This window comes from Macadamia integrifolia, chromosome 4, assembly GCF_013358625.1.
Source record: "Macadamia integrifolia cultivar HAES 741 chromosome 4, SCU_Mint_v3, whole genome shotgun sequence".
Taxonomy (NCBI): Eukaryota; Viridiplantae; Streptophyta; class Magnoliopsida; order Proteales; family Proteaceae; genus Macadamia; species Macadamia integrifolia.
In genome coordinates this window covers 1,270,740-1,294,343 of record NC_056560.1, presented here as the reverse complement: position 1 = coordinate 1,294,343, position 23,604 = coordinate 1,270,740, and the positions used below count along the sequence as shown (strand labels likewise).

The window sequence follows — 23,604 nt, the reverse complement described above, 5'->3', positions numbered from 1 at the left end:
CTGTTGAGGAATACAAAGCTAGGCGATGTAGGAGTTCCAGAATTGTGTGGAAGCGTGGCTTTCATACTCCCCACACAACCCTACCCTTTCCAATGGAGAGTCTCCGTCATCCCTTTTTGATGCTTCTCTTATCTTCTCAGCCTCAACTTAGGACGTTTGTAATTTTGCTTGTTCCTGAGGGTTTTACTGTCATTCCAATAAGCAGAAAGGGGTATATTGCTCCTTTGTTATCCCCCTTCTCTGAGCGATTCAATTTTAATGGGGGAGAGACCAGAGACGAGTGTCCAAACTCAGTAACCCACAGAAACAAACAAATGGCAACAAAGCTTCTGTGGCCTCCTCTATTATCACATCCTCTGCCTCAAAAATTCGAAGTCGGAGAGAGCACAAATCACCAACTATGGCTCGGAGGGCATAAATGCGTGAGAACCAAAAGGCTCGCAGTCCGCGTCTCTCTCCACGATTCTCTTGCATCTTCAGTTTCGACTGCTGCCGATATGGTTCATCATCATCATCATCATCATCATCATCTTCTTCATCTCCAACATCTCCCTCTCTTCTCTCTCGCTGAGAGCGTGGGCTATTCCTTGGCCAGCTATTACACTTCTCTGGGTCTCTTCGTCATCTCTGTTCCGGGCCTCTGGTCTCTCATCAAACGTTCCGTTAAATCCAAGGTATTTTCTTCTGCCCGCAACACCAAAATTCCTTTTCATTTTTTTCCTTTTCTGGAGATAATGGATTTTTGATATTTTTTTTATCATATTGAAACTATTTAGTTTTCGATGCTTTCTGTTCATCTCGAAATTCTTTGGCAGATGGTAGTGATTTTTCCTTTTTTTTTTTTTTTTTTTTTTTCTCAGTTTCGTCCCTCTTTTTTTTTTTAATTCCGTATTCCACCCGTGTGGGGTGGGATACTTCAGATTGTGCAGAAGACTTACATCTCCGAAGGAGGAGGGAAGAAAGCACCAAACCAGATTGCAGGAGAAATTTTATCTTACTTCAGTCGCAACAATTTTGTGGTATCCGATCGAGGAGAGACCATAACGTATCCTCTCTCTCTCTCTCTCTCTCTCTCTCTCTCTCTAATAACAAATTGAAAAAATAAAATAAAATCTGCACGGCCCTACCAGGAAAGGCCGTGCAGAAAAAATCTATCCTCAGTATCTGAATCAAATTTTAGCCAACTTTTACATGAAAATTTAAAGCAAAAAAAAACTATATTAAGTGTCTAAATAAAATTTTTAAAAATTTGGATTATACTTCAATTAATTGGGTGCCTAATTAGTTATTCAAGGAATGGAAGGACCCACATGTATCCTAATACATCTATTTCGGTCATTACACATCCTTGTGTGTGTGGCGCAGGGTCTCTCAAGGACTGAAAATTTTGTTCTATAACATTTAAACAAATGGTGCATCTATTCTTTGCTGAATTAGAATTGAAACCGAATTCGAAATCAGAATCTGCTGGACCAGAATCGATCATGCCTGATCCTATAGGATGAACATGAATTATAAACTGTTTTTTTTTTTTTTTTTTTTTGGTTAAAGATAGTAATAATGTGTGTGTAACTTTTTGGTTGGTTAATGAATAAAGGTTTGAAGGGATGATGATTCCGAGTAGGGGCCAAGCGGCATTGCTTACGTTCTGTACATGTATCAGTCTGGCAAGCGTTGCGCTTGTTCTCACTATTACAGTTCCGGAGGTGGGAGACAAATGGTACTCCCTCACCATCTTAAGCCCTTTGGCGTAAGTGAACCCACCACCACTACCACCCACCCACTTCTGTCCCTTCTTGAATTACTCTTTATCATTCAAGAGTACTGCTGTGCCTGTGATTGATAAAATGCCTGAAGAACGAACCTGTGTTGTTGCCTTGCAGAGGTGCATACTACTGGAAGCGAGCTTCAAGGAAGGAGCAGATCAAAGTGAAGATGATGGTTGATGACAAGGGGACCCTCTCCGAGATCTTAGTCCAGGGAGATGATCAGCAGGTCGAGCAGATGAGGAAGGAACTTCAGCTCAGCGAGAAAGGCATGGTCTATGTCAAAGGCATCTTTGAGAGATCATGATGATGATCAAGGTCGTCCTCCTTTATCCCACATGCATCTCAAGCTTCATCATTCTCTGCCCATGTCTTACCAAGTGATCATTTGCTCTACACCACATCTGCCCTTCTGCATTCCATTGAGCAAACTACTCTCTCTCTGATAAGTTGCTTGTTTCACATGTATTTCTTACCAAATTTTGAGACCACTGATAGATCATATATGATAAGATATGTATCTGTGCCCATAATTATGTGATACTCAATTTTTAACCACATTATTATTCCATAACTAAGTATTCATATATAGCTTGAAAGAGACCTGACCTGCAAGTTTCTTCCATCTTTCTGTCTTAAATGAACTGGTGAATAAGGTCAAGCCCTGCTCAGAGGAAGGGCAACATACTGATAAATAAACAAGGGAGCTAATAATTTTGAATTGAAATAGAGATGATCCTTGCAGTAGACCTAAAAATCAACCACGATTCAAGGCGATCTCCTCAAGGGAGGCTGAACTTGATGGTGATCAGTCTTGACTAATTTTGAGGAGTTTAATATCAAAGAACAGAGTCTTGTCTATATGTCCTTGGTTCCTTAGCACAAAATCTAATGCTCTTTGCCCTGTGTTCAATATCAAACATAGAGTTCATGGTTATTTTGTGTATGTATAAATCCAATAAGTACTGTTATCCTGATTGTCATGTCAAGTACATACTGAAGAAACACTATCAGGAATATTTCAAAGCAGTGAACAAGATCCATCAGCACATAGGCTTGTGAGAAATGAGAGTGATGATAGGAACCAAAGGTTTTTTTTTCTAACCCACTTGCAGATATCAATAAATTAGGTATAAGGATTTAGGAATAAATGTATTAATAAAGTAGGTGCATGAAATTAGGAATGAACATATTTTGAAGATAAGGTTTGAAACAGGCCACATATCATTTCTATCATAGGAAGACTCATCATCATGAGGTGCACTAAAGCCATAAAAGAATTTTGAAATGTGGATTATTTTCCAGAGGGCCTTCATGGACACATCATTCACCAATGGTTTGTGGTCAAATATAAGTCCTTCCTTCTTCATGAATTTTTGTTTTTAGATCTTGTATTGGAGACCTGATACCTCTTTGTATTAATGAATTGTTTTTGCTCTCTAACTATCAAAACGATTAGGGTGGATGGGCTGATAGAGAGCCATAACAGTTCACCTTCTAATACCACCAGCAGCTTCAGAACGACGGGAAAAAGCCCAACTCAATACAGAAGTGCGAGGAGAGATTGCAATTTTACCTGGACAGACGTAGTTATCAGGTAACTTGTCAAAAGAAGTACCATCATTGTAAATTTACCTCCATGAACACAAATATTTTTTCAGTATTCAAACCGGTGAACCATTAATTAACCACAAAAAATGGAAGGAAAAGAAGACGGCGACCACACTCATTCATGGCAAACATTGGCTTGCTTGTAAGCAACACCTATAGAGAATTAAGGCGCAGCAGAGCAAGTGATTATCCTCTGCAGTGAGTGTGGCTATGCGGTGAGCATCGGATGGTCAAGACCATTAGGGCATATGCCCCGAGATCATCTCAAATATCGAATGCTCACCGCGCAGCCGCACTCACTGCAGAAGAAGATTATTTTGCGCAGCACAGAAGGACTGGCGAGGTCAGACAATTGAGCCACTTCTCAAATAGAGAGAGACTTTTTCCTAGTGGCTTCACTCTGATTTTTCTATGCCCTAAAACCAAAGATATGAACCTTGGAGAAATCAATTTTATAAATCGATGCACAAGATGAGATAATCCAAGATCATATCAACCCCAATATGACTGATATGGGCATAACATCAACACTACCACTTCTCAATGTTCATTCTTTCACATCTGCTTGGCGCTTGAAAGTAGAAAAATAAAAATAGCTGTTTATTTATTTGCTATAATCGTTGGGCATGAAATTGATGTTCACCATCATTGAACTTTTATTACAGTATCTTTTGTTTCTCATGAAAACAAACTAAGCCTTTTCAAGGGAAAGAATGCAAAGCCTGCAATACTTGGTGGGCTGCATGTGACAATGTACTTCATAGTTTGGTAAGCATTCACCACTTCACAATGCAACCATTAAAGTGCCTACCATGCAGCTCTCACGAGTCTCAGCCGGATCAGGAAAACTAACATTAGCTTACTCTCTCCATTAAACAGAAAGTAAACCCTCAACTGGTTCCAGACTATCTACGATATAAATAAATCAAACCACGTTTATTTTAAGTCTTTCTGAACCCCCCCCCCCCACCCCAACCCCCAAAAAAAAGAAAAACAAAAGGAGGAAGTCTCGATGATAATGACGAAGCCAACTGGGCTTACTATGAGGCCAACTTAAGGGTGCTCTTCTTCTCTTGCAAGGTACCAAGCAGGCTCACGAAGCTCTTCTTGAAAACATCTACACCTTCAATTTCAAGTAGGTCCCCAACCTCGTCCCAGTCAATTCCAAATTTCTCAAGTGCATTGTAGATGCCATCGGCCTCTGATACATTGGAGTCAATTGTCCTCGAGACAGTACCATGGTCGATGAATGCTTGGATTGCTTGGTCAGGCATAGTTGAGACCTGAGACAATGAGAAAAACAGCCATGAGAGATCCACAATTTACTGCCATGGATAGGTTATAGCAAGTCATAACTTCCTTTTTGAAACTACATTCCATTCAATGTATTTTATCACTAAAACACCATCTAAGTATTAATATATGGATCAGAGGGTAGAGATGAAGTGGCTTACAGTGTCTGGTCCAATGAGAGGAGCAACATATAAGGTATCAAGATAGGCTGGGTTCTTGACACTGGTTGAGGCCCAAAGCAGCCTCTGCTTCTTGGCACCTTTCTTCACCAAAGCCTCCCATCGTGGACCAGAGAATTTCTTCTGGTAGAGCTGGTACGCCAATACTGCCTGAGCTACTGCAGCCTACAATATATCAAAAGGTTAAACAAATAACAAAAACATATTCTGTAATTCTCAATCCCCTTTCGAGACAATAATACTGGACACACGCCTCAACTTACCTTCCCTCGGAGATTAAGAGCCTCAGGGGTTCCATTCTTCTCCAGCAGCTTGTCAACAAGGGTGTCTACCCGACTAACAAAGAAGGAAGCAACACTTGTAACTTTGGAGAGGTCACTCAACCCAGATGCCTCTAACCCATCCAAGTAAGCATCAATTACTGCTTCATATCTAGCAAGGGAGAATATGAGCTGTACAATGGAACAAATAAGAATATCCGTCATAGTTCTTCCTCATAGAGATTACACTTCCAGGACATTCACTAACAAAATTTATCTAGATCTCGAAGGTATGTCTTAATGATACTAGTCAAATCATACGGAACCTTTCATCTGGTGAAGGTAATAAGCTATAGAACAATCAGGACTAATCCCTTTGTTAATTGAGTACGAAATATATATCAAAGAGCAGCATATGGAGAAGGAACTTACAGTTACATTGACACTGATACCAAGTGCAATAACCTCCTTGATAGAAGGGACACATGCTGCAGTAGCAGGGATCTTTATGTACACATTGCAACGGTCAACCACCTTATGAAGCCATTTTGCAGCCTCCACGGTCCCTCGCATATCATCAGCCAGCATTGGGGACACTTCAACAGATACATAGCCATCAGCCGCATCTGTTTGATCATAGATTGGTTCAAAGAGCTTGCATGCATCTTGAATGTCCTTGATCACAAGTTCCCAATATGCAGCTTCAATGTCTTTTCCTGCTTTTACAAGTTCACTGCAAAATCCAGTTCAAGTGCAGCCACAGAAACAGATTAGCATATTTTTCTCACCCCTCCCTTTGTTGTGGAGAGGGGGGGGGGGTTCAAGAAGCTCCACTCACAATTTGGAGTTGGGTCAGAAAATGTAGCACCAGACCGCACTTGGTTAGAAGTGAAGTAAATGGATGAAAAGTAAAGTTGAATAAGTTCTGATTAAACAAACAAAAAAGTTTGACTGAAAAAAGAATTTCCATTTGAAAGTAAAATCACATGCAAAAACAAAACAGAAACTTTTCAATGGGGTATTTGGTTGGAAGTAAAGCCGAGAAAATTTGTTCCTTTTACTTCACTTCTATCCAAGTTCTACTTCACTTCTATCCAAGAGGAAACTAAACAATCCAGTCAAGTTTGGTGAATTCTCTACAGCCACACACTTGGTTCTCCACTTTGTCTATTGAGGTTGTTGGACCACTCCCAACACTGACAAGTTGTAATTATCAAAGACTTCAAATGCTTCAAAAGTTTTTTTTCCCCCTTTTTTGATGGGGGAGAGATTCCGATTTCCGAGCTTCATGCAAGCAAATCCAAGACATGACATGAAAGTAACGGAATAGAACATTTTAATGCCTATGCGCCACATCTTTACGATGAATATATAAATGATCATAATCAGCAGGTGGGTATCGGGGTAAAAGAAGCCCTATCCCAGTGTTTTGTATAAAAGGAAGGGAACATGAAATTAACCATGATCACTGCATTTCTTGAGTATGAGAAATGATTGACATTACCTGTACTGCTCATTGTAAGCGCTTGATGATGATATCGCCTTCTGGAAGATCTGAAATGAAATTCATTGAACCTTAGTTATATTGAACCGCAAAAGGATGATTTCGAACAGCTTATAGAGGAAGTGTGATATACTTACTGCTGGATTGCTGGTGACTCCTCTAACCCCACTCGCAATCAGAGGCAGCAAATCTGTGACAGGGCGGCAGAGATTATCGTACCAAGGACTCTGCCCTTCCTTCTCGTAGAGATCATGAAGAACGGTTCTCTTGGTCTGGGCCCCATTCCCATCAACTTGGGAGAACATAACACTGAAACGGAAAGTCATTTGAGTGAAAATAAAGAAGGAATTGTAACAGACATCGGAAGAAAAAAGAAACAGACAAATAGCAATTGAAACAAATGACTAAAAACAGCAACAGAAATAAACGGCGAAACAAGAAAGACAAGACAAACGTCATCACAAGCTCTGGTCGTACTTCTTTAGTTCCATGAATAACCGGAAGATACAAGACTAAAGAATGTCATCTTCCTAGTCCCCCAAGTCGCCGTAACCCGGTACTTATATTACACGTCACATCAATAGTTATATTGCAGGCCAAAAGATGAAAATGCATAGCTACTGAGAAGGCCTAGCGTTAAAATCAAATTTAATAGTTCGTTAAGCATCAAAATCTGAAAGCATGCTCTGCAATTCCCCTAAAATAGTATATCAGAGATTTAATTAAAAAAGAGTAAAGGAGAGAATAAGAAAGAGATCGCCATAGAAAGGGGAAATTGACTTTAAAAAATTCAAAGCAAAATAGGAAGATAGACCTAACCATAAGAAAAAAGATATTCAGAATTCAAGATGATCGCCATAGAACGGGGGAGAGAGAAAGGAAAAGAGTAGCAGAACTTACATCAAGGAGCGGTTGTCAACATGATTTCTTCGAATCGATAGCTTGAAGGGCGAGAAATCTCTGCTAACGGTGGATGCAGTGGAGAAACCAACCAGAGCTCTCGGTTCAGACGATTTGATGCTGCGAGAGGACGAAGAAGAAGAAGCGAAAGCAGAGCCCGGAAGCTTGGAAATGGAGGCCATGAGAACGCACAGGAAGAAAGAGAGAAACACAAGGAGAGGAGAATTTGATCGATGAAGGAAGGCTAATGGATTACAGAAGCAAAAGGCTTAGGGCTTTTTATGTGTAAAGAAGGAGAAGAGAAATGGAGAAAGGCCGCTTTCAAGATCATTAAAAATTGACCAGGTAACAAGGTCCAGAGGGGAGGCAGTAGCCGAGTAGGGAAGGCCGGAAGGAGGTCATGTGACGATGTGAGTGAGTGGGATTAGGAATTTTCCGATGGGGGAGAAAGAACCGTAAAAGGCCGCGTGGTTAAAAAGATCGAAATGACTATCCTACCCCATTTAGAAGGCTGAATTTTCTACCCTCTTGATACTTCGACGTGAGCTTCCATTGGTCCTTATATGAACGCAAAAACCACGCAACCTTTGACGGAATACCCTCTTGGAATTCAGACAAGGGCAAAAGGGAGAAGATGTATGTTGGTGACAGAAAGTCAGATCGGCTCCACATGGGACGACGGCATGGATTAGGTGACATAATTTGAGCTGTAAAAGACTTTTGTGCTTTTTTTCTTTTTCTTTTTTGGTGACGTGGACTCTGGATAAGTGCTCCGTCCGTGTACGCTTCACATGTGGTTGGGTAATGACATGTATTCTTTCTATTTTCATAAATAACTCGCCAAGCTGCCAATAAGTATAGGCTTCTAACTCTTAAGAATTGATATCGGATTGGGATCAACAGAATCATATCGGTATTGATCGATACCTGGCCAAATATCGGTATTACATCAAGAATAAAAAAATTTTTAATGAAAATAAGGATAAAATCGATTGACCTAGACCGATACAAATCCATCATCAATAATGATCTGATTCCCATGATTTAAATCTCTAAATAAGAGTGCAAAGAAAGGCATTTATGAAAACAAAATGACATTTGTCCCCATGTAATTGTATATGAAGCGTACCATGTATAAAATATAGATAGGTGATCCAAACTTGGTGATGTGGTGCTTTGCACTACCGTGGTGTTGGTGGATAATTTTGTAACTTACGAGAGAGAGGGTTTCAATGTGTGAGAAATCTACCATGCGGCCATGCCACACTAATGGTGATGCATAGAACAATATCATTTACATGGACCCACATCATTAGGAGTAGATAGAGAAAATCATTAAAAATATTTATGGGAGTGACAAACTTTTTTCCCTTTGTTTTTAAGGAATAGTGTATGTTTCGCGACTTCCATCATTTTTTTCACATTTCAAGAAGAGGACGAAGCATGTATCATTGACTTCTAATCACTATATGTCAATGTATAACTAGCAAAGGGATGGAACCGTGTGTGGAAGATTCAAGACTACCAATGAAGAATTATATCCCCATAATGTTAACAAACTTTTATAGGCAAGAAACGCCATGCTACCAATGTGAGATGGAATCTTTCACGCCTAGAGAAAGAGCATAGACTCACATAGTCACATGTTAGGGAGGAACTAGTATGTGAGAGGGTACATGATATTAACAGCATGACTATTATTATTCCATGGAAGATGATTTCTCACAACGTCAATGTAGGGAGGAATTTATATGTCATACCAATGGTTGTCCAGAAAAAAGTATCATCCACATGAAATCCACATATTCAGAGTAGGAGAAAGAAATTATAAAAAAATATATGAGAGGAAAATTGCACTCGGACATTGTGGGGAAACTTTTATGTTTTCCATTTTATTTTATTTTTTATAGATCTATCAATGAAAATACTACTCCATATGATCGAGTTGTCCTCATGAATGTCAACTATATTATAGAAGTTAATTTCCTAATATTTATCCGGGAAATTTAAGCAATTCCCTTAGGCTAACATAAATATATCTAAAATTTTCTATGATTTTTTTTTTTTTTTTTGTAAAATGTCCCTAATAAAACAAACTTCCACCAAGCCTTTCTTTAAATTTATTTTTTTTCAACATTCAAACTTCCTATAAGAACCCAAATTTTATTATATTTCTAGTAAAATCTAAGAATTTGAATTTTTAGTTAGTTTCAACTCTTTTTTCCTTTATGTATTAGTTCTCATAAAATAGAACTTAAAGGAAGACAACCATTATTATAAAGGTAGTAGTATTCATGCCATTAATCTTTAGAGTTATTAGGCTTTTACCACACGAAAAGAGAGTAGTAGTCAATCAATCGTTGACCTCTTATATTTAAGAGTTGAGATTAATTAAATTCTAGTATTGTAGTACTCATTCTTCACACACGATCATAGTCTGGAGGCCACAACTCTGAAATTCCACCTCTTAATATTTTAAGAATAAAAAAATAAAAATTCATTTAAATAAATTGGGAATAGATAGAAATGGAAGAATTCCTTCACCAATGATGATATGACGATTGGACTCTTTTGACATTATTAACTCACACACCCTATTATGCAACGAAAAGACACTTTCTCATGCTAAAAAGGGCCAAATATCCATGGGAGGAGATTCTTTGTTTAAGGAGATGAGGACGTTCTGCATCATTAGATAGAACCATGTATTAATATACTTGTATGTCACATGTCAAAATTTTGTCCATACTTTGCCACTGCCATTTTATTTGATTAATTAAAGTTTTTTTTTGGTAAAAATTAATTAAAGTTTATAGCTTGGCTGGGATTTAGCTAGACATAATAATGTCAATGAGAGAGAGAGGCCTCCACATAACAGAGTCCTTTAAGAATAAGCAACCAAATTACCAAATCCCTATGGAAAAGTCTTCATTAAACCTAGTTTATATTGTGAGGAGAGCTGATTGTCTTTTGTAGACGGTAGGGAGGATGATAAAGTTGTTCTAACTTTTTAAGACTAATTGATGATTGATTTATTTGGTAGGAAAGAAAATCAGATGTTTTCATACTGTTTGACACGATTTTTTTAAGCTGTACACCTCATTTATCTCTCCTCTAGTTTTAGCTGTACACGATTTTTATAAGCCTTCTTAATGCTAGATTCCTGACCCCTTTGCTTTAAGAAGTTTTTCTGGTTTGTCAACTTAGATGGTTTCTATATCGGCCCAGGTGGTTGCGTCATTCTGGATTGGCTATGCCCCCCCAAAAAAAAAAAAAATAGCTGACATGTCACAAAAGGTCAACCACCCAAAAAGGGTAGATGTGATTTAGTATTTGGAAAGCAACTAGTGCTTTTTTTTTTTTAATACCAATGGTATCTTCTTGGCTTTCTCAAGCAGCAATTGGTTATATGATTGACTACCTTAAGGAAGAAAAAAGGACAAGGTTAAACCTCCCCCTTGTATCATCCAGGGATAATATTAGAATGAAAGTTCTATGTCAATTCAGAGCCCCAAAAACATTAAATTCTATAGTTGAGCAAAAGAGTTTTCCTTGAGATGGAAATAGAAGGCAATTAACACCAGACCCAGCCTGGGGGCCTACTGTACTCTGTATGACATTTTTTTTTCTTTTCAACAGGAAGCCAATAGAGTAATATATAAGTACAAATCAACACTCAGCCATATGGGCATTTAGCCCTTGAAAAACAAAATTATATAATTTTCTTACAACTCAGCGCATCACCACTTGAAGCTAGGCTGGAACAAGAAGTGTATCTTCACCTTACTCAAGGCACCCTTTTTTCTGTGATGGTTGTCTCCACCACCTGATTCAGTCACCAGACTGAATTGAAAAGAGATGGGAGAAAAGCCAATGTTCTGAGAGCTTCAAATTAAGATGTCAGAAATAAGATCAAATAATGATTACCCAATAAGGCAAAGTGCAACATATGCGTCACACATCTACCACTCTACCTAAACCTAAACAAAGAAGGGAAGGCGATAAGTATAACGTAATCGTTTTGGCTTTCAACCAAATGGTGATTTACAATTACTTTTTCAGTGTCAATGAAATGAAGCCAGCACCCAGATGGAGTTGATGCAAACAGAATTTGGGGCAGGCTGAAACGAGGCAAAAACAGTGAGATGATGGCATCCCAGAGAAGCCGCTGCTGCTACCATGGTTTCAGGTCACCCACAGGACCTGCAGTCCAGTTTAAGATCTTCTCACCACGCTTAAGGTAAACGCTCTTGTCATGAGGCAACTTACGTGCGAGCCCATTCAGGATCTGGTGGAAAGCATCTCCAGGCCGGGCAGGCTGCGGGAAAAGCATTGCCTGCTTCATTGAAGGGTTAGCAAGCAACCTCTGCTTCCTTAATATTACTTCTGGTGGTATTGACGTAAGGATGGTATCTAATTTAGGAACATCCTTCTCATCTACAAACACCCCAATTTCCTCCCATGGGATAGCATCTGCAAATGGTAGCACAATGTCATCTGCTATGATAACAGGAATACATCCAAATATTACTCCTTCAACCAATCTAGGACTCCACGGGGCCCAGCCCAGAGGACACAAGCAGAAAACAGCACGCTGCATGTCTTCATAATATGTAGTTGGGTGCTCAGTAGAGATGTCAAAAAGTGGATTATCCTTGAAGTTCTCCCAAACTGATGCCCGTGCCCCTCTGTGCAATCAAAACAACAGAAGTTAGAGGATTCCTATTCACTTTCCAGTTTAGTCCTGCAACCTATGGTGGGGTGCATGGACATACAAGCGTGTAACAGCCAAAAATTCAATCAATCATCTTGTGATGAATGTGATGCACAAAGCAAATGCCTTAAAATTTCATCTTTGAACCCAATTACAATCACATGACATACATTTGAAACACAAGCACGGAAAAGATACCAAGAATAATCCAACATCCTATCGCTTAACTAGTAGAAAATATCCAATTAATAATGGCAACCTTGTTTGAGTTGGCATTTCCCAACCCTGGGCCATATATTCCCTAACATTCCAGACAAGAATAGAGGCTTGGATCACATTACCTACAATGCAGTAGATTATCAAAACATGTCCAGTGCTTTCTCACTTTTGCTAGCTGCACCTTGTATTCTTATTCGGGACAGCTGTATATGGTGCATCATGCTGGCTGCTGCTTGAAATTCTTCTGGGTAACCCCAGAAACTGCAGCAACTCCAGCCAGAGCCCCCAAATGGGTCAGCACCTGTTGGCTTTTGTGGACAGCACATTCTACCAGCTGACTGCGCCTCCAAACACAGCCCAAGTTGGTAAAGCTTATGGATTCCATACCACTTCCAGGTTGAAGACCAATCCTCACCATTTAACAACTAAGCTCTAAGCTGTTCGTCTCCCCATCCACCCCAAAACCATAATGATAATACCAACTAATAATTGGTCAGAACCTTTTGGCTTCTGTGGCTAATTCACTGGCGGCCGACAAATCTAAACACATCCCAAATTGGTAAAGCTTGTGGGTTCCAAATCACCTCTGGGTTCAAGAACCATCATCACAAGCTACAAGTTAGGCCCTACACTATTATTAGCCTCCCCATCAATGTAAGAACCACAAGGAAATAAAGAAAAACTTGTCAAGTGGATCTCCAAAATGGACCAGTCTAGATGGTCCCACTGCAGATCCATTATGCCACATGCACTGTTTTTCGAGCGGTTGACCTAGAGTTCTAATTGATGCTAAACTACCTCATAATTATGCTAGTTGTTAAAATTATAAGTGCAGTAGAAACTAGAAGCATACCTCGCATAATAACCACCTTCTGGGTCATTTCCCACATCATAAAATAAACCCCGGAAGTAAACAAAGATCGAGCGTGGAGTGTCTGGGGTAATCAAGTGGGATTGCATTTTTTGTGGAGGTGCATATGGAGGAATTGTGATTGAACCCTCCTTCAGACAAACATGATTCCTCTGTCCGAAAGTCTGAACCAAGGTAGCTCGTTGGAGCAGTGGAAGAATCCCTCGTTCAATAGCTTTCTCTTCCTACAACAACATATGTATACCAACTATATATGTCACAGGCAGGAAGTAAAAATATTGAATCTCCATAGATCCAAATTTGCATTCAAATCCACTCAGAAAGGCCAGAGTTTTGAACTCTACTTGTAACAATTGAAATGCACCAGCAGACATATGATATGGAGGGCAATTAGTGAAGCAACTTAAGCAATCAGGCCTATATGGTACATAACATGCAAATGTAAGAGCATCTACTCTGACTTCTTAGAGCAAACTGAATGAGTGACCCTAACATTTCACATATGGATTTGGAAGCGTAAAGAATAATACACTCTAACAGGAAGATTAAAATTGAACTTGCAATAAGATGTCCCTAGGTCTGGCAAAATCATTCGATTAGAATACCCACAAGTCCCCCAAGGACCACTTAAATGGTAGGTCCATGCCTCCAAGTCCTCCCTGCAGCTTACAGTGCCATGAGCCTTAAAGACAAAACATACAGGTAACTGTATTGACTTGTTACAATTTGGTATGGACACGGGATCTCTGTCGGACATGACTTCAAATAAATCATTCATATTTTAGAGAGTACAAACTGGAAAGGGGAAGAACATATAATTCATCATGTGCTATAATATTAACCATGTACCTACATTTAAAGAATATATTCATAGATTTCAAGGTCCCTTCATAATGATCCACCATTTTTAGCCACATGGACAGTTTGTTTCTGCCTACCGACTGTTGGATTAGTTGTATGCCTTATTGATTAACCACACGTCAAATTTCAAACTCAAATTCAATCAAATACCACCCAGTGTATGTCCATGCACCCCACCATCGTCCTTAGATATTCAAAGATTTATTTTGCCACTTGACAAAATCCCTTTGGGCTAAAACTTGACACAAAATTTGGGCTATATCGGATCTAACATATGGCATCTTATCAGAAAGGTCCATCAAAATCAGATTTTTATCTGCACCAGTGTTGCCCTATTATTTGGGGATCAAGCAGTGGTACATCAATATCCATTTCCCAAACATCTGTACCCCCCATACATGCCTAAGGTACATAGCATGTAGCAAAGGAAGAGAGCACAGTTTCTTTTGTCCAGACATTCACACACAAGTACTCTTCTGAGTTCTGAAGAGATATGTGGAAACAGAATATGCACCATTTACCTGATAGTGAAAGCAGGCCCCAAAGTCATGGGGGGCAACAAAGAAGTGATCAGCCCCTTCTGTCCTATTCCAGTAAGGCCAGTTTGAAGAGATCAGCTGAATTGCACTTCGCATCATACGTGGAGATTTGAATGGCAAAGGAAGCCCATTTGGTGTGAGGTCACAAGTGGTGTATACAGGGGTGTAGAACCAATCAGCTTCTTCAGGATTGAGTGTTCGAACTGGGCTGCCTAATAGAAACCGATGCATGTAGATCTCAGCAGCAAACATATGGTTAAGGCATCTGGGATCCTTCTGCAGTATTTTCTTGTTATATTTGCTCGGCAGCTCATAAACAAACACTTTTAATCTTCCCACAGGATCATCTTCCAAAACATCACCAGCGCTTCCTAAGGTTGGCCAAAAAGGGAAATGTCTCAGATCCCATAAGTGGAAATTTAACCGATTCGAATTGTTAAGACTTCATATTTTTCAGGTGTTAATGGGTGTATACATTACGAAAGAAAAATAATTTAAGATGCAGTCATGTAAATGTAGGATCAAAATATTATTCATAATACTTATGTGAACAAATTTAGAAAGGGGGGGGGGGAGAACAATTTTTTCGAAAGATATACATTTATTAGAACAAATAACCAAATTTTATTAGAAAACTACAATGAAACCTAGTAATCAAATGTTCAAGCCCTGCTCAGCTACTATGGAAAAAAAATGCAAATGAAGTTTAAACTTTCAATGAGATAATATGAACATCTCAACATAATCTGAGATGGAAAATAAAAGCACCATTGAAAGCTAGAAAATGATGTGGTTCAGAAGAACTAGAGAGCCAGCAACAAACCAGATCATCAAACTGGACCAAGAATGGACTAATATGTGTAATTTTGAGTGTACAATGGGTTGTATGGGCCATGGGCTTTATATTTTTGGGTCTACCTTTGTAATGGGAAAATTCTATAAGCCCAGATATTAGGGATTTAAGTCCTATACGGTCCTCTGAGACCCTGCAGTAGTGGGAGCCTCGTGCACTAGGACTTCTTTTTTTTTTTTTTTTTTTTTTTTTTTTTAAGCCTTATACGGGATTAAGTAGTTAGTTTCCATTTTCTGTTTCTTAGTCATTAAAAATATTAGGTTTCTATATTTTGAGTTTCTATTTCCTTGTAAATTTTATTTAGCTGATATTTTGTAAGATCTCCCCATTAGCCAAGGAGAGTTTCTATTTTTGTACCAAGGTAGTTAATAAATAAAGGTGGAGGCAATCTCCAGCCTTCCATGATTTGACAACCATTTAATGAGTGCTTTGTGCATGTGTGAGAGTGTGAGAGACACCCATGAGAGACCGCAAACCTTGGTGAGATTCCAAGGTGAAGATTGGTGAGAGGCCATCTCCTAATTGGTGGGAGACAACATATCCCTTTGTTTCTTTCTTCTCCCACTGGTAAGCTGTTCCATTTACTATTAGTTTTCTTATTTCCAATCTCAGTTCCCCAAACAGATGTCAGAACAAACAGCTTATTGTTTATCACAAATTTCAAGGATTTAAAACTCGGGATCCAAGGGATCTAAGGATAGATTGTGTAAAAACGCAACTCTAAAACGATGCAGAAGATAATGGAAAAACAGAACAAACAATGCACACAGATTTTACGAGGTTCAGCAAGGTTCCCTACATCCCCGGTGAAATGAGATCTTGCTTGTCCTCATACCTCTCAGTATTGCTTGCATTACAGAGAAAGAAACTCTCGCTACAAATATATAGCGAAAAATCCTAATCCGAAAAGTACACAATTGCCCTCAAATAAAAAATTCGAGCGGAGGGCTGCGCTCCCCTACACCCCTTGCCCCCTTTGCAACCCCCACATCCCACTAACCGGCTAGCGGGACTGCCGTCTTGCCTGTCAAGGCGCTGCACCAGTACTCCCTAGATTAAACTGTGATGGAATACAAGACATCGTACACCAACAATCTCCACCTTGACTTGAATTCTGTCGAGCCTCCTGTAAAGATAACCTGTAGACGTCTTCATCCTTGTACCTCATCAGAGGTATAAACCCGCACCTGTTTGGTGCGTCCCTCATCTTCAACAATGAGTAATATTAATCAAGTCCAAACAGGACTTGAACTTCTCTGTAGTAACTGGCTTCGTAAACATATCTACAGGATTAAGATCTGTATGAATTTTTCTCAAGTGAATACTGTTGTCTGACACAAGCTCTCTGATCTTGTGAAATCTCACATCAATATGCTTTGTCCTTACATGAAACACCTGATTCTTTGCAAGATGTATGGCATTCTGACTGTCACAATGTAACATTGTACCTCCTTGCTCCAACCCCAATTCACAAACCAGTCTAGCCAACCAGACTCCTTCCTTGGCAGCCTCAACAGATTGGACTTCATCGATCCCAATCCAATTACTTGACTCAGTCAAGTTGGGTCGATCCTTGGTGAGTATCAGTCGTTGGGGAGGCTAACAGACCAGTTCAGTGGAGTTTTGGGGGGACTGGAATCCAATTGCAGATTGGTACATGAAATCAAGAAAATTTCACCACACATATGAAACATTTTGAACCTGAACTAGGAAACTGAGCTCTAATTTCATATGGATTCTTGAGGCAACAGTCCGCTCCTTTTAGAATTGTAAGTTGCAACGTCCGCAAGTCTCCTGGCTTATCATTTACTACTAAGTTTTTCTTGAGATCAATATGTTTTCCTACTAAAGATGAAGAATTTGAAACCAAAGCCCCTGTTTTCAACCCCAGACGAATATAAAACATAAAGAGAATCCTGAGAACTATGAAATGTTACCTGAATTGATAAAGACAATCCAAAGGTTCCCCAAAAATTCACCATATGCATAGACTTTTAATTGATATAGGACCAGAACTAAATCCGGAAGCAATCCAAACTCAACGAAACAAGACTAAAAGAACCTCAAAAATGCCAACTTACAAAACCAAGCACAAATCTGAAATGCAGAAAAATAATGTTTTTGAAATTTTCAGTACAATATCAGTTCTAGTATGGAACAGAACCCAGAACCCCTGATCCCAAAAAGGTCACAAATTTCAAGTATAAGAAAAGACCCATGAGAGGAAAACCGAAAGAAAAACCTAAATCTCATTACTTAAGGGGGTGTTTGGTTCGGTAAATCTTTGGGATGACATTCTTTAGAATGATAAATCTTAATTTTAGGAGCTGTTTGGTTCCACAAGGATGACCCTCATATCCGAGCACCCTACTTCCCATGAATGACCATTTTACACAAGATGTGCTTCAAATCTGCGTTCACCTAAACACCTAAACTCATATCTGATCAACGTTTCTTCGACCTAATATAAAAGGAAAAATGGGAGAGACGCTCTGAAGCGAACATCTCAACCCGCGACCCCTCAAACGGCGACACTCACCCCGCGATCTCTCCAAGTCCCGACCTACGACCTGCGACCTGCGACTTGCGACTTGTGACTTGCGAGGAATCTCACCGAGAGTCCGCCGTTGGCGACTGGTAAGCCCTCTCTCTCTCTCTCTCTCTCTCTCTCGATTTCATGGAGTTGTAGGTTTATCTAAACCAGAGCCCTCTGTCAGTAGACGGTAAACCCCAACTCTCAAAGTTGCTTCTCTCCACTTTTAACATCTCTTTTTCCTGCTCGTCGGAGCTAGAGAATGGCGGAGCTCTGTGATCTATAAATCTAGAACCCATCTCAATGTCGATGTCTCTTTTGTCCTCTCCAAATTCATCCCGGAAAATACAAGCTTCTCCTAAAGAAACCTCATTGGCTGGTTTCCTCAATCGACATGTTAGTCCCATTCTTCAGTTTTCACCTTTGCCAAATAGAATTCAGCTTTTAAGGACCAACTCAGATCCCGTTATCTTGCGTTCTTCCTGGAAACCGGTAGGGTTTTCGTCCCGCAGAAGTAAAGGGTTTTCTGCTCGTGCAGAAAATGGTGAAGGAGAGCCGAAGAATGTTATTGACGAAGCAGAAGCAGCTCGAGGAGAGAGTACTATGCCTTCTCGCTTCCGTTATTTGACTAAGGAAGCTCCTGATCGCCCTGTGAGGTGGCCATGGCTGATAGGTATGAAATCTAATATTTTTCTTCTTGGTTTGAACTATGAATCAGCGATTAAGTATGATTAGAAGTATTCCGATTCTTGGAAACTAATCGGCATTGTTTGGGTCTTTGGGATACCCCTACATTGTACACAATACGAACAACTACGAGAAGAAACACCCATTCAATGCCCTGTGCAGTGAAATGGGTTGCTACAGAGATGAAATTATTAACCAATGAAACAATTGCCCCTAGGTGTTCTGTTCTTCGAGTTCTGCAATTGAAAGGTCTAGTGGAGAGAGATCATAGTATAGGAAGTGTGTTGATAAAGAGTGATAAGTCCTTCATGGAAAAGTTTGTGACCAAGTACGAGAAGGAAGTTCCTCAACTGTTGGATGTATACAAAGGGAAGATTGGTCTGCCAGAACTAGGATATGGATCTGATGAAGTCAGTAGAAGGAAACTTATTGTGAAAATATTAAATTTTTGAAATTCAATATGAATCTTAATGTTTCCCTGTTTTCTATACTTTTTCTATTGCAGTTCATTCTCACTTAACCTGATTTATTTTATTTATCGCAACAGAGTGACCTTGCTGCTTTAAAAACCTATATTGATTTGTCTATATTTGAATTAACCTTTAACTATTGTCCTCTGGGATATCTTAACTTCAATGAGCTTGGTACATCTATGCATGGAATATATAGACTGTATTTATCTCAAAACTTAATGTTATGATGTTTTGCATGCATCCTTCAGGTGATTGATTCAGTAATGTTCTCCATCAGTTGACAGTTTAGATCTGATGCATGTAAACTGCCAGGAACTCAGCAGAATATCAGTTTTGTGTCTCAACTTTGATTTACTCTGGACTTAAGGTGAAAATAAATTGTTTGCCACGGGGCATTAGGATGCTGACAACTTGCAAAATTGGCCTTTTACAACTTTGATTAACATTTATGTACAAATAAGCTTGTCCTTTTGTGTCCACAACTTTGATTTTTGTGGACTTGAAGGGATCTATCATTGTTATATGGGCTAGTCAGATGTCTTACAATAGTGAGCTTGGATACCTTTATTATAGAATTTTTGCATTTTATTCATGCCACAAGTTTGAATGATGGTTCTTTTGCCAACATCAGACTCATTGCTCAATTTGGCTTTTCAGCAGTTAACCTTATGCCAGTTCCACTTTTTAACTGTTGTTAAATGAGCAGGAAATCTGTTCTCTGGTCAGGTCTAAATCCTATATGAACTTAAAAAGCAGTATAGTTTGCATTGTGGTATTCTGACCTTCAAAATGGTTGACTGCTGTCTCCACTCATAGTTGGATGTCTGTTTATCTAGAATACTCATGGCAGACCTTATTAGTAGGCCTCTTTCTTTTTTATGGTGGATATGGCAGAATTCCTTTCTTAACTGTTAGATTCAGATCAAGCATTTTTTTTTTATATGGTAGATATGGTTAATTAATATCTATGGATTAGGGCCATTAAATGAAATGTTTTCCAGCAGATACTTCTGTGGGGAAATAGGTGACCAACTATTATATCACAAGTCAAACATAAAGAGATCTGGGTAGCCATGCAGATACTTCCACAAAGCAATTATGAATTGCTGTAATAATTCTTAAAAAATGTAATGGGCCAAAACCCCCAACATAATTTATAACCTTGCAATTCATAAAGGAGTTTTGTATGCCTGATTGTACATTTACACTATATTTTTCTTGCTGTTACTCGTAGTCTGGGAATAGCTATCTTGCCATGCTAAGCAGCATGTCCACCATATCTGTCATGTGGCAGTTTCATTGGCTTCTGGAAAACAGTTGAAGGTGAGCTCTGCCCTTAGTACTGATCTATTTTCACTAATTCTCTGAACGTGCTTTCAACCTGCCCACTGTTGTCTCTTGGTTCCTCTCAGTCTGCACCATATCAGAAGTTTGATTGTTTCACCTTCACACTTATTGAAGGATTTTTTTATTTTTTTTGGCTATATAGATTACTCCTATAGCTGATCAACTTTATTTTTTTCAAAGTTTGATTATTGATTGCTTCTTCTTAACTGTTTTACTGACTTTTAATATCCCATTACTAATATAGATAGAATCTATGTTGTGGATTTGTAGGGTTTGTGTTGGTATTTAGCAATATGCATATTGCAGAATGAGAAACTACTGAAGTTACAGTGTGATATACCATACTGTTGTAGGGTGATATTTTGCTTATATGCCTTGTTCTTTTTGTAGGTATAAACACTTGGTTTTTTGCTACTGTTTTGCTTGGTTTTGGGGCTGGGTGAGGATATCTGATGGTGGTAATATACACAGATATCGGTTTACTACTTTGTCTGGTAAAAACTTGCTTAAGTCCCAGGTTTTAAGCAACTAATGCTTAAGTCCCATACTGCTTTGTCTGGTAAAACCTTGCTAAAGTCCCAGGTTTTAAGTAACTAATTCTTGGAGCCATATACTGTTTTGTTTGGTAAAACCTTGCTTAAGTCCCAAGTTTTAAGTAACGTATGCCACATGGCTGATTATGAGTTTTATTTACGCTTCTAATGGTTGTGGCCTTGCACTGCAATTTTGTATCTTGAAAACTAACATTTTTAGATTGTAGGTGAATCTTTAGCTCAAATTGGAAGAGCACCTGGGATCTACCAGGGTATGATGGTTCGAATCCATCAAGATTCTTGGACATGGTCTAGCTTTGTGCTGAATTTGTAACTGCGTGTGTATAGGCGTGCCACTGACTTTAATATGGTCTTGTATAGGCAGCTACTGACAGTTCTCTGGAATTAATATGTTGATTGCTTCATGAATGTGTTTGGTTAAAATATGGGCTGAATTTGTAACTGCGTGTGTATAAAAAAACCCAAATAGAAATAGGTAAGGTCAAATTGAATGCAAAATGATTTTGATTTTGATTAATTCCTATCAGATTCAGTTCTGATTTAACCGTTTCGAAATATAAACCACATTGAAACAAGATCGATTGACATCTTTAAGGAAAAAAAAAATCTTCAATTGTCCACATTTCAACAATGTGTATTGTTTGCCAGTGACCATAGAATCTTCACTCTCTCAATTTTTTTGTCAAAAGAGGTGGATACTTGAGCCATACTACAAATTATGCTTCAATGCAAAATTGTGGGGTGATTTTTTTTTTTTTAGGGGAAAGAACAGTATATTTTTTTTAATTAAAGATAAATCACTTTTAAATTATTTAAAAATATAAATTTTAGAACTAAATAAAAAATAATAAAAAAGGTTACAGTTTTTCACTTCACCACTCTTATGTTTAACTAAAAAATTTAATAGGAAGAATCACTACACATGATTAGTGTAACCAAACAGTTTTACAGTAAGAATCACTACACAGATTTAGGACAACCAAACAGTTTTACAGTAAGAATCACTATACAGATTTAGAGTAACCAAACAGTTTTCCAGCAAGAAACATGTACCAGACTCAAGGCAACCAAACGATTTTTCAACAAGAAATACAATTCAGAAGAATGTCCATTAAAGAAATTGACATCCATATCCGATACATACACCATTTGATTTATCGAACCAAACACCCCCTAAGGGAAGCCAAAGGAAACAACAGTCTGACCCCAAAAAAAAGGAAATACTGTGGCAAGCCGGAGACAAAAAAGGCAAATGGTAAACACACATATTCATGGAAATTAAAGATAAATAATTAAAAGAGAAGTAGCTCAAGATTCGAATTTCAAGGAAGATTAAAGAGAAGTGTGAAAGAGGCACCTGAAATTCGCTCCGTCTGTGGATTTTGGTCGAGCTCGTCGGCCCCAATCATCAGAAGAGGACAAACAAGGAGAACAACAAAAACGAACGTCGAAACCTTCATCTTTGTTCCAGAGAACCCAACCCAATCTTCGATCATAGTGAATCGAAAGAGAGGTGGGTGGGGTGGGAAACAACCCTGGAAGAGAAAACGGAGATGGGTGTTCAAGGATAGGTCTGAAAGAGGGAAAAAAAAAGTTATGGAAAGGAGATCGTTGGGACGTCGTATGGGGAGAGTGGTTGAGAGTTTTCTTAGATGTTGGGTTTGGAGAAAGAATAAGAAATGTTGGAAGCTTTACAGCTAGGGATTGATATTTGATGAAGAAAAATACAGATAGAGAGACTGAAATTGCTTGAAGAAACAGGGAAGAGAGAATTTAAAAATCCCGTTTCTCTATGGTCTTCTTCCATGGAAATGGTTGAAATCAGGGCAGGAGGATTGTGAAAGCTCCATTTATTTGATCCCCTCCCTTCCGGCTCCCAGTGATCCAGTTTGATGAGCAGCAGCACAGTACCTCCAGCTCATGACTCACGACAACAAAAACAAACAAAGCAGTTGAACCCTTCCGCCTTCGATCTTCGATCCTCTCCTGCTCTCCCCGGCTCCCCAACCTAACCTTTCCTTTCCTTTAACCCTTTTTCATTACACAGTAATACACGGAAAGGAAAGAGATAAGAATTTGGATACCTACACGTACGTTTATCTGGATGCACGTATAAAAATCCAACATCTGTCGCATTTTTGGTCAATAAAACAAAACCTTAGGGGTTGATAACTTGATATCACATGTACGTCCAGATAAACGTACGGCGGATTTAAACTTAAGTGATAACACTGTGGAAAATAATCCTCTGTTTTTCTCATCCCTGTTTTTCCTTATTTTGTTACCCGCAGAACGTGACACATGGACAACTTTAAGATCAACGCACCGGATGTAATAATCCTCACCCAATCTTGACCGTTGGTCTCCTTATTGTCCACGTGTCGCGTTCTGTAGGTAGCAAAACAAGGAAAAACATGGATGAGAAAAACAGAGGATTTTG

At 39.0% G+C, this 23,604-nt stretch overlaps 3 protein-coding genes and 1 long non-coding RNA gene across 5 annotated transcripts; 2 read left to right on the top strand and 2 right to left on the bottom strand.

The window, feature by feature from the left end:
- The first annotated feature begins 80 nt into the window (after positions 1-80).
- LOC122077337 (protein COFACTOR ASSEMBLY OF COMPLEX C SUBUNIT B CCB1, chloroplastic) lies at positions 81-2,391 on the top strand. 2 transcript variants are annotated; one of them, XM_042643258.1, is made up of 4 exons: positions 81-674; positions 921-1,045; positions 1,598-1,750; positions 1,884-2,391. In XM_042643258.1, exons 1-4 carry the CDS (start codon positions 93-95, stop codon positions 2,071-2,073), a joined length of 1,050 nt encoding a protein of 349 aa, XP_042499192.1. In that variant the 5' UTR covers positions 81-92; the 3' UTR covers positions 2,074-2,391. The 2 variants fall into 2 exon arrangements, with proteins under 2 accessions (XP_042499192.1, XP_042499193.1); XM_042643259.1 differs by lacking the exon at positions 1,598-1,750.
- Positions 2,392-3,956: 1,565 nt separating this feature from the next.
- Positions 3,957-7,940, bottom strand: LOC122075749 (transaldolase 2-like). Its single transcript, XM_042640896.1, has 7 exons — positions 7,514-7,940; positions 6,751-6,922; positions 6,614-6,663; positions 5,542-5,842; positions 5,113-5,301; positions 4,832-5,014; positions 3,957-4,660 (listed from the first exon to the last, which is right to left on the bottom strand). Exons 1-7 carry the CDS (start codon positions 7,693-7,695, stop codon positions 4,418-4,420), a joined length of 1,320 nt encoding a protein of 439 aa, XP_042496830.1. The 5' UTR covers positions 7,696-7,940; the 3' UTR covers positions 3,957-4,417.
- A 3,125-nt stretch (positions 7,941-11,065) lies between these two features.
- Positions 11,066-23,200, bottom strand: LOC122076592 (probable beta-1,4-xylosyltransferase IRX10L). Its single transcript, XM_042641983.1, has 4 exons — positions 22,522-23,200; positions 14,700-15,088; positions 13,300-13,541; positions 11,066-12,201 (listed from the first exon to the last, which is right to left on the bottom strand). Exons 1-4 carry the CDS (start codon positions 22,658-22,660, stop codon positions 11,688-11,690), a joined length of 1,284 nt encoding a protein of 427 aa, XP_042497917.1. The 5' UTR covers positions 22,661-23,200; the 3' UTR covers positions 11,066-11,687.
- Positions 18,460-21,372, top strand: LOC122076593. The gene is made up of 2 exons (XR_006139539.1): positions 18,460-18,776; positions 20,498-21,372. It is a non-coding gene; the product is annotated as an uncharacterized LOC122076593 (long non-coding RNA).
- Positions 23,201-23,604: the final 404 nt, after the last annotated feature.

Bases quoted from the DNA above. Each gene is read 5' to 3' on its own strand.
- LOC122076592 (XM_042641983.1), bottom strand. From the start codon at position 22,660: ATGATCGAAGATTGGGTTGGGTTCTCTGGAACAAAGATGAAGGTTTCG. The intron at 13,542-14,699 runs GTAAATGGTGCA...ATGTTGTTGTAG, and splicing joins GGGCCTGCTTTCACTATCAG to GAAGAGAAAGCTATTGAACG. The intron at 12,202-13,299 runs GTATGCTTCTAG...TTGATTGCACAG, and splicing joins GAAGGTGGTTATTATGCGAG to AGGGGCACGGGCATCAGTTT.
- LOC122075749 (XM_042640896.1), bottom strand. From the start codon at position 7,695: ATGGCCTCCATTTCCAAGCTTCCGGGCTCTGCTTTCGCTTCTTCTTCT. The intron at 6,923-7,513 runs GTAAGTTCTGCT...TTTCCGTTTCAG, and splicing joins GTTGACAACCGCTCCTTGAT to TGTTATGTTCTCCCAAGTTG. The intron at 5,015-5,112 runs GTAAGTTGAGGC...GATATATTGTAG, and splicing joins CTCTTAATCTCCGAGGGAAG to GCTGCAGTAGCTCAGGCAGT.
- LOC122077337 (XM_042643258.1), top strand. From the start codon at position 93: ATGGAGAGTCTCCGTCATCCCTTTTTGATGCTTCTCTTATCTTCTCAG. The intron at 1,046-1,597 runs GTATCCTCTCTC...TAATGAATAAAG, and splicing joins GATCGAGGAGAGACCATAAC to GTTTGAAGGGATGATGATTC. The intron at 1,751-1,883 runs GTAAGTGAACCC...GTTGCCTTGCAG, and splicing joins ACCATCTTAAGCCCTTTGGC to AGGTGCATACTACTGGAAGC.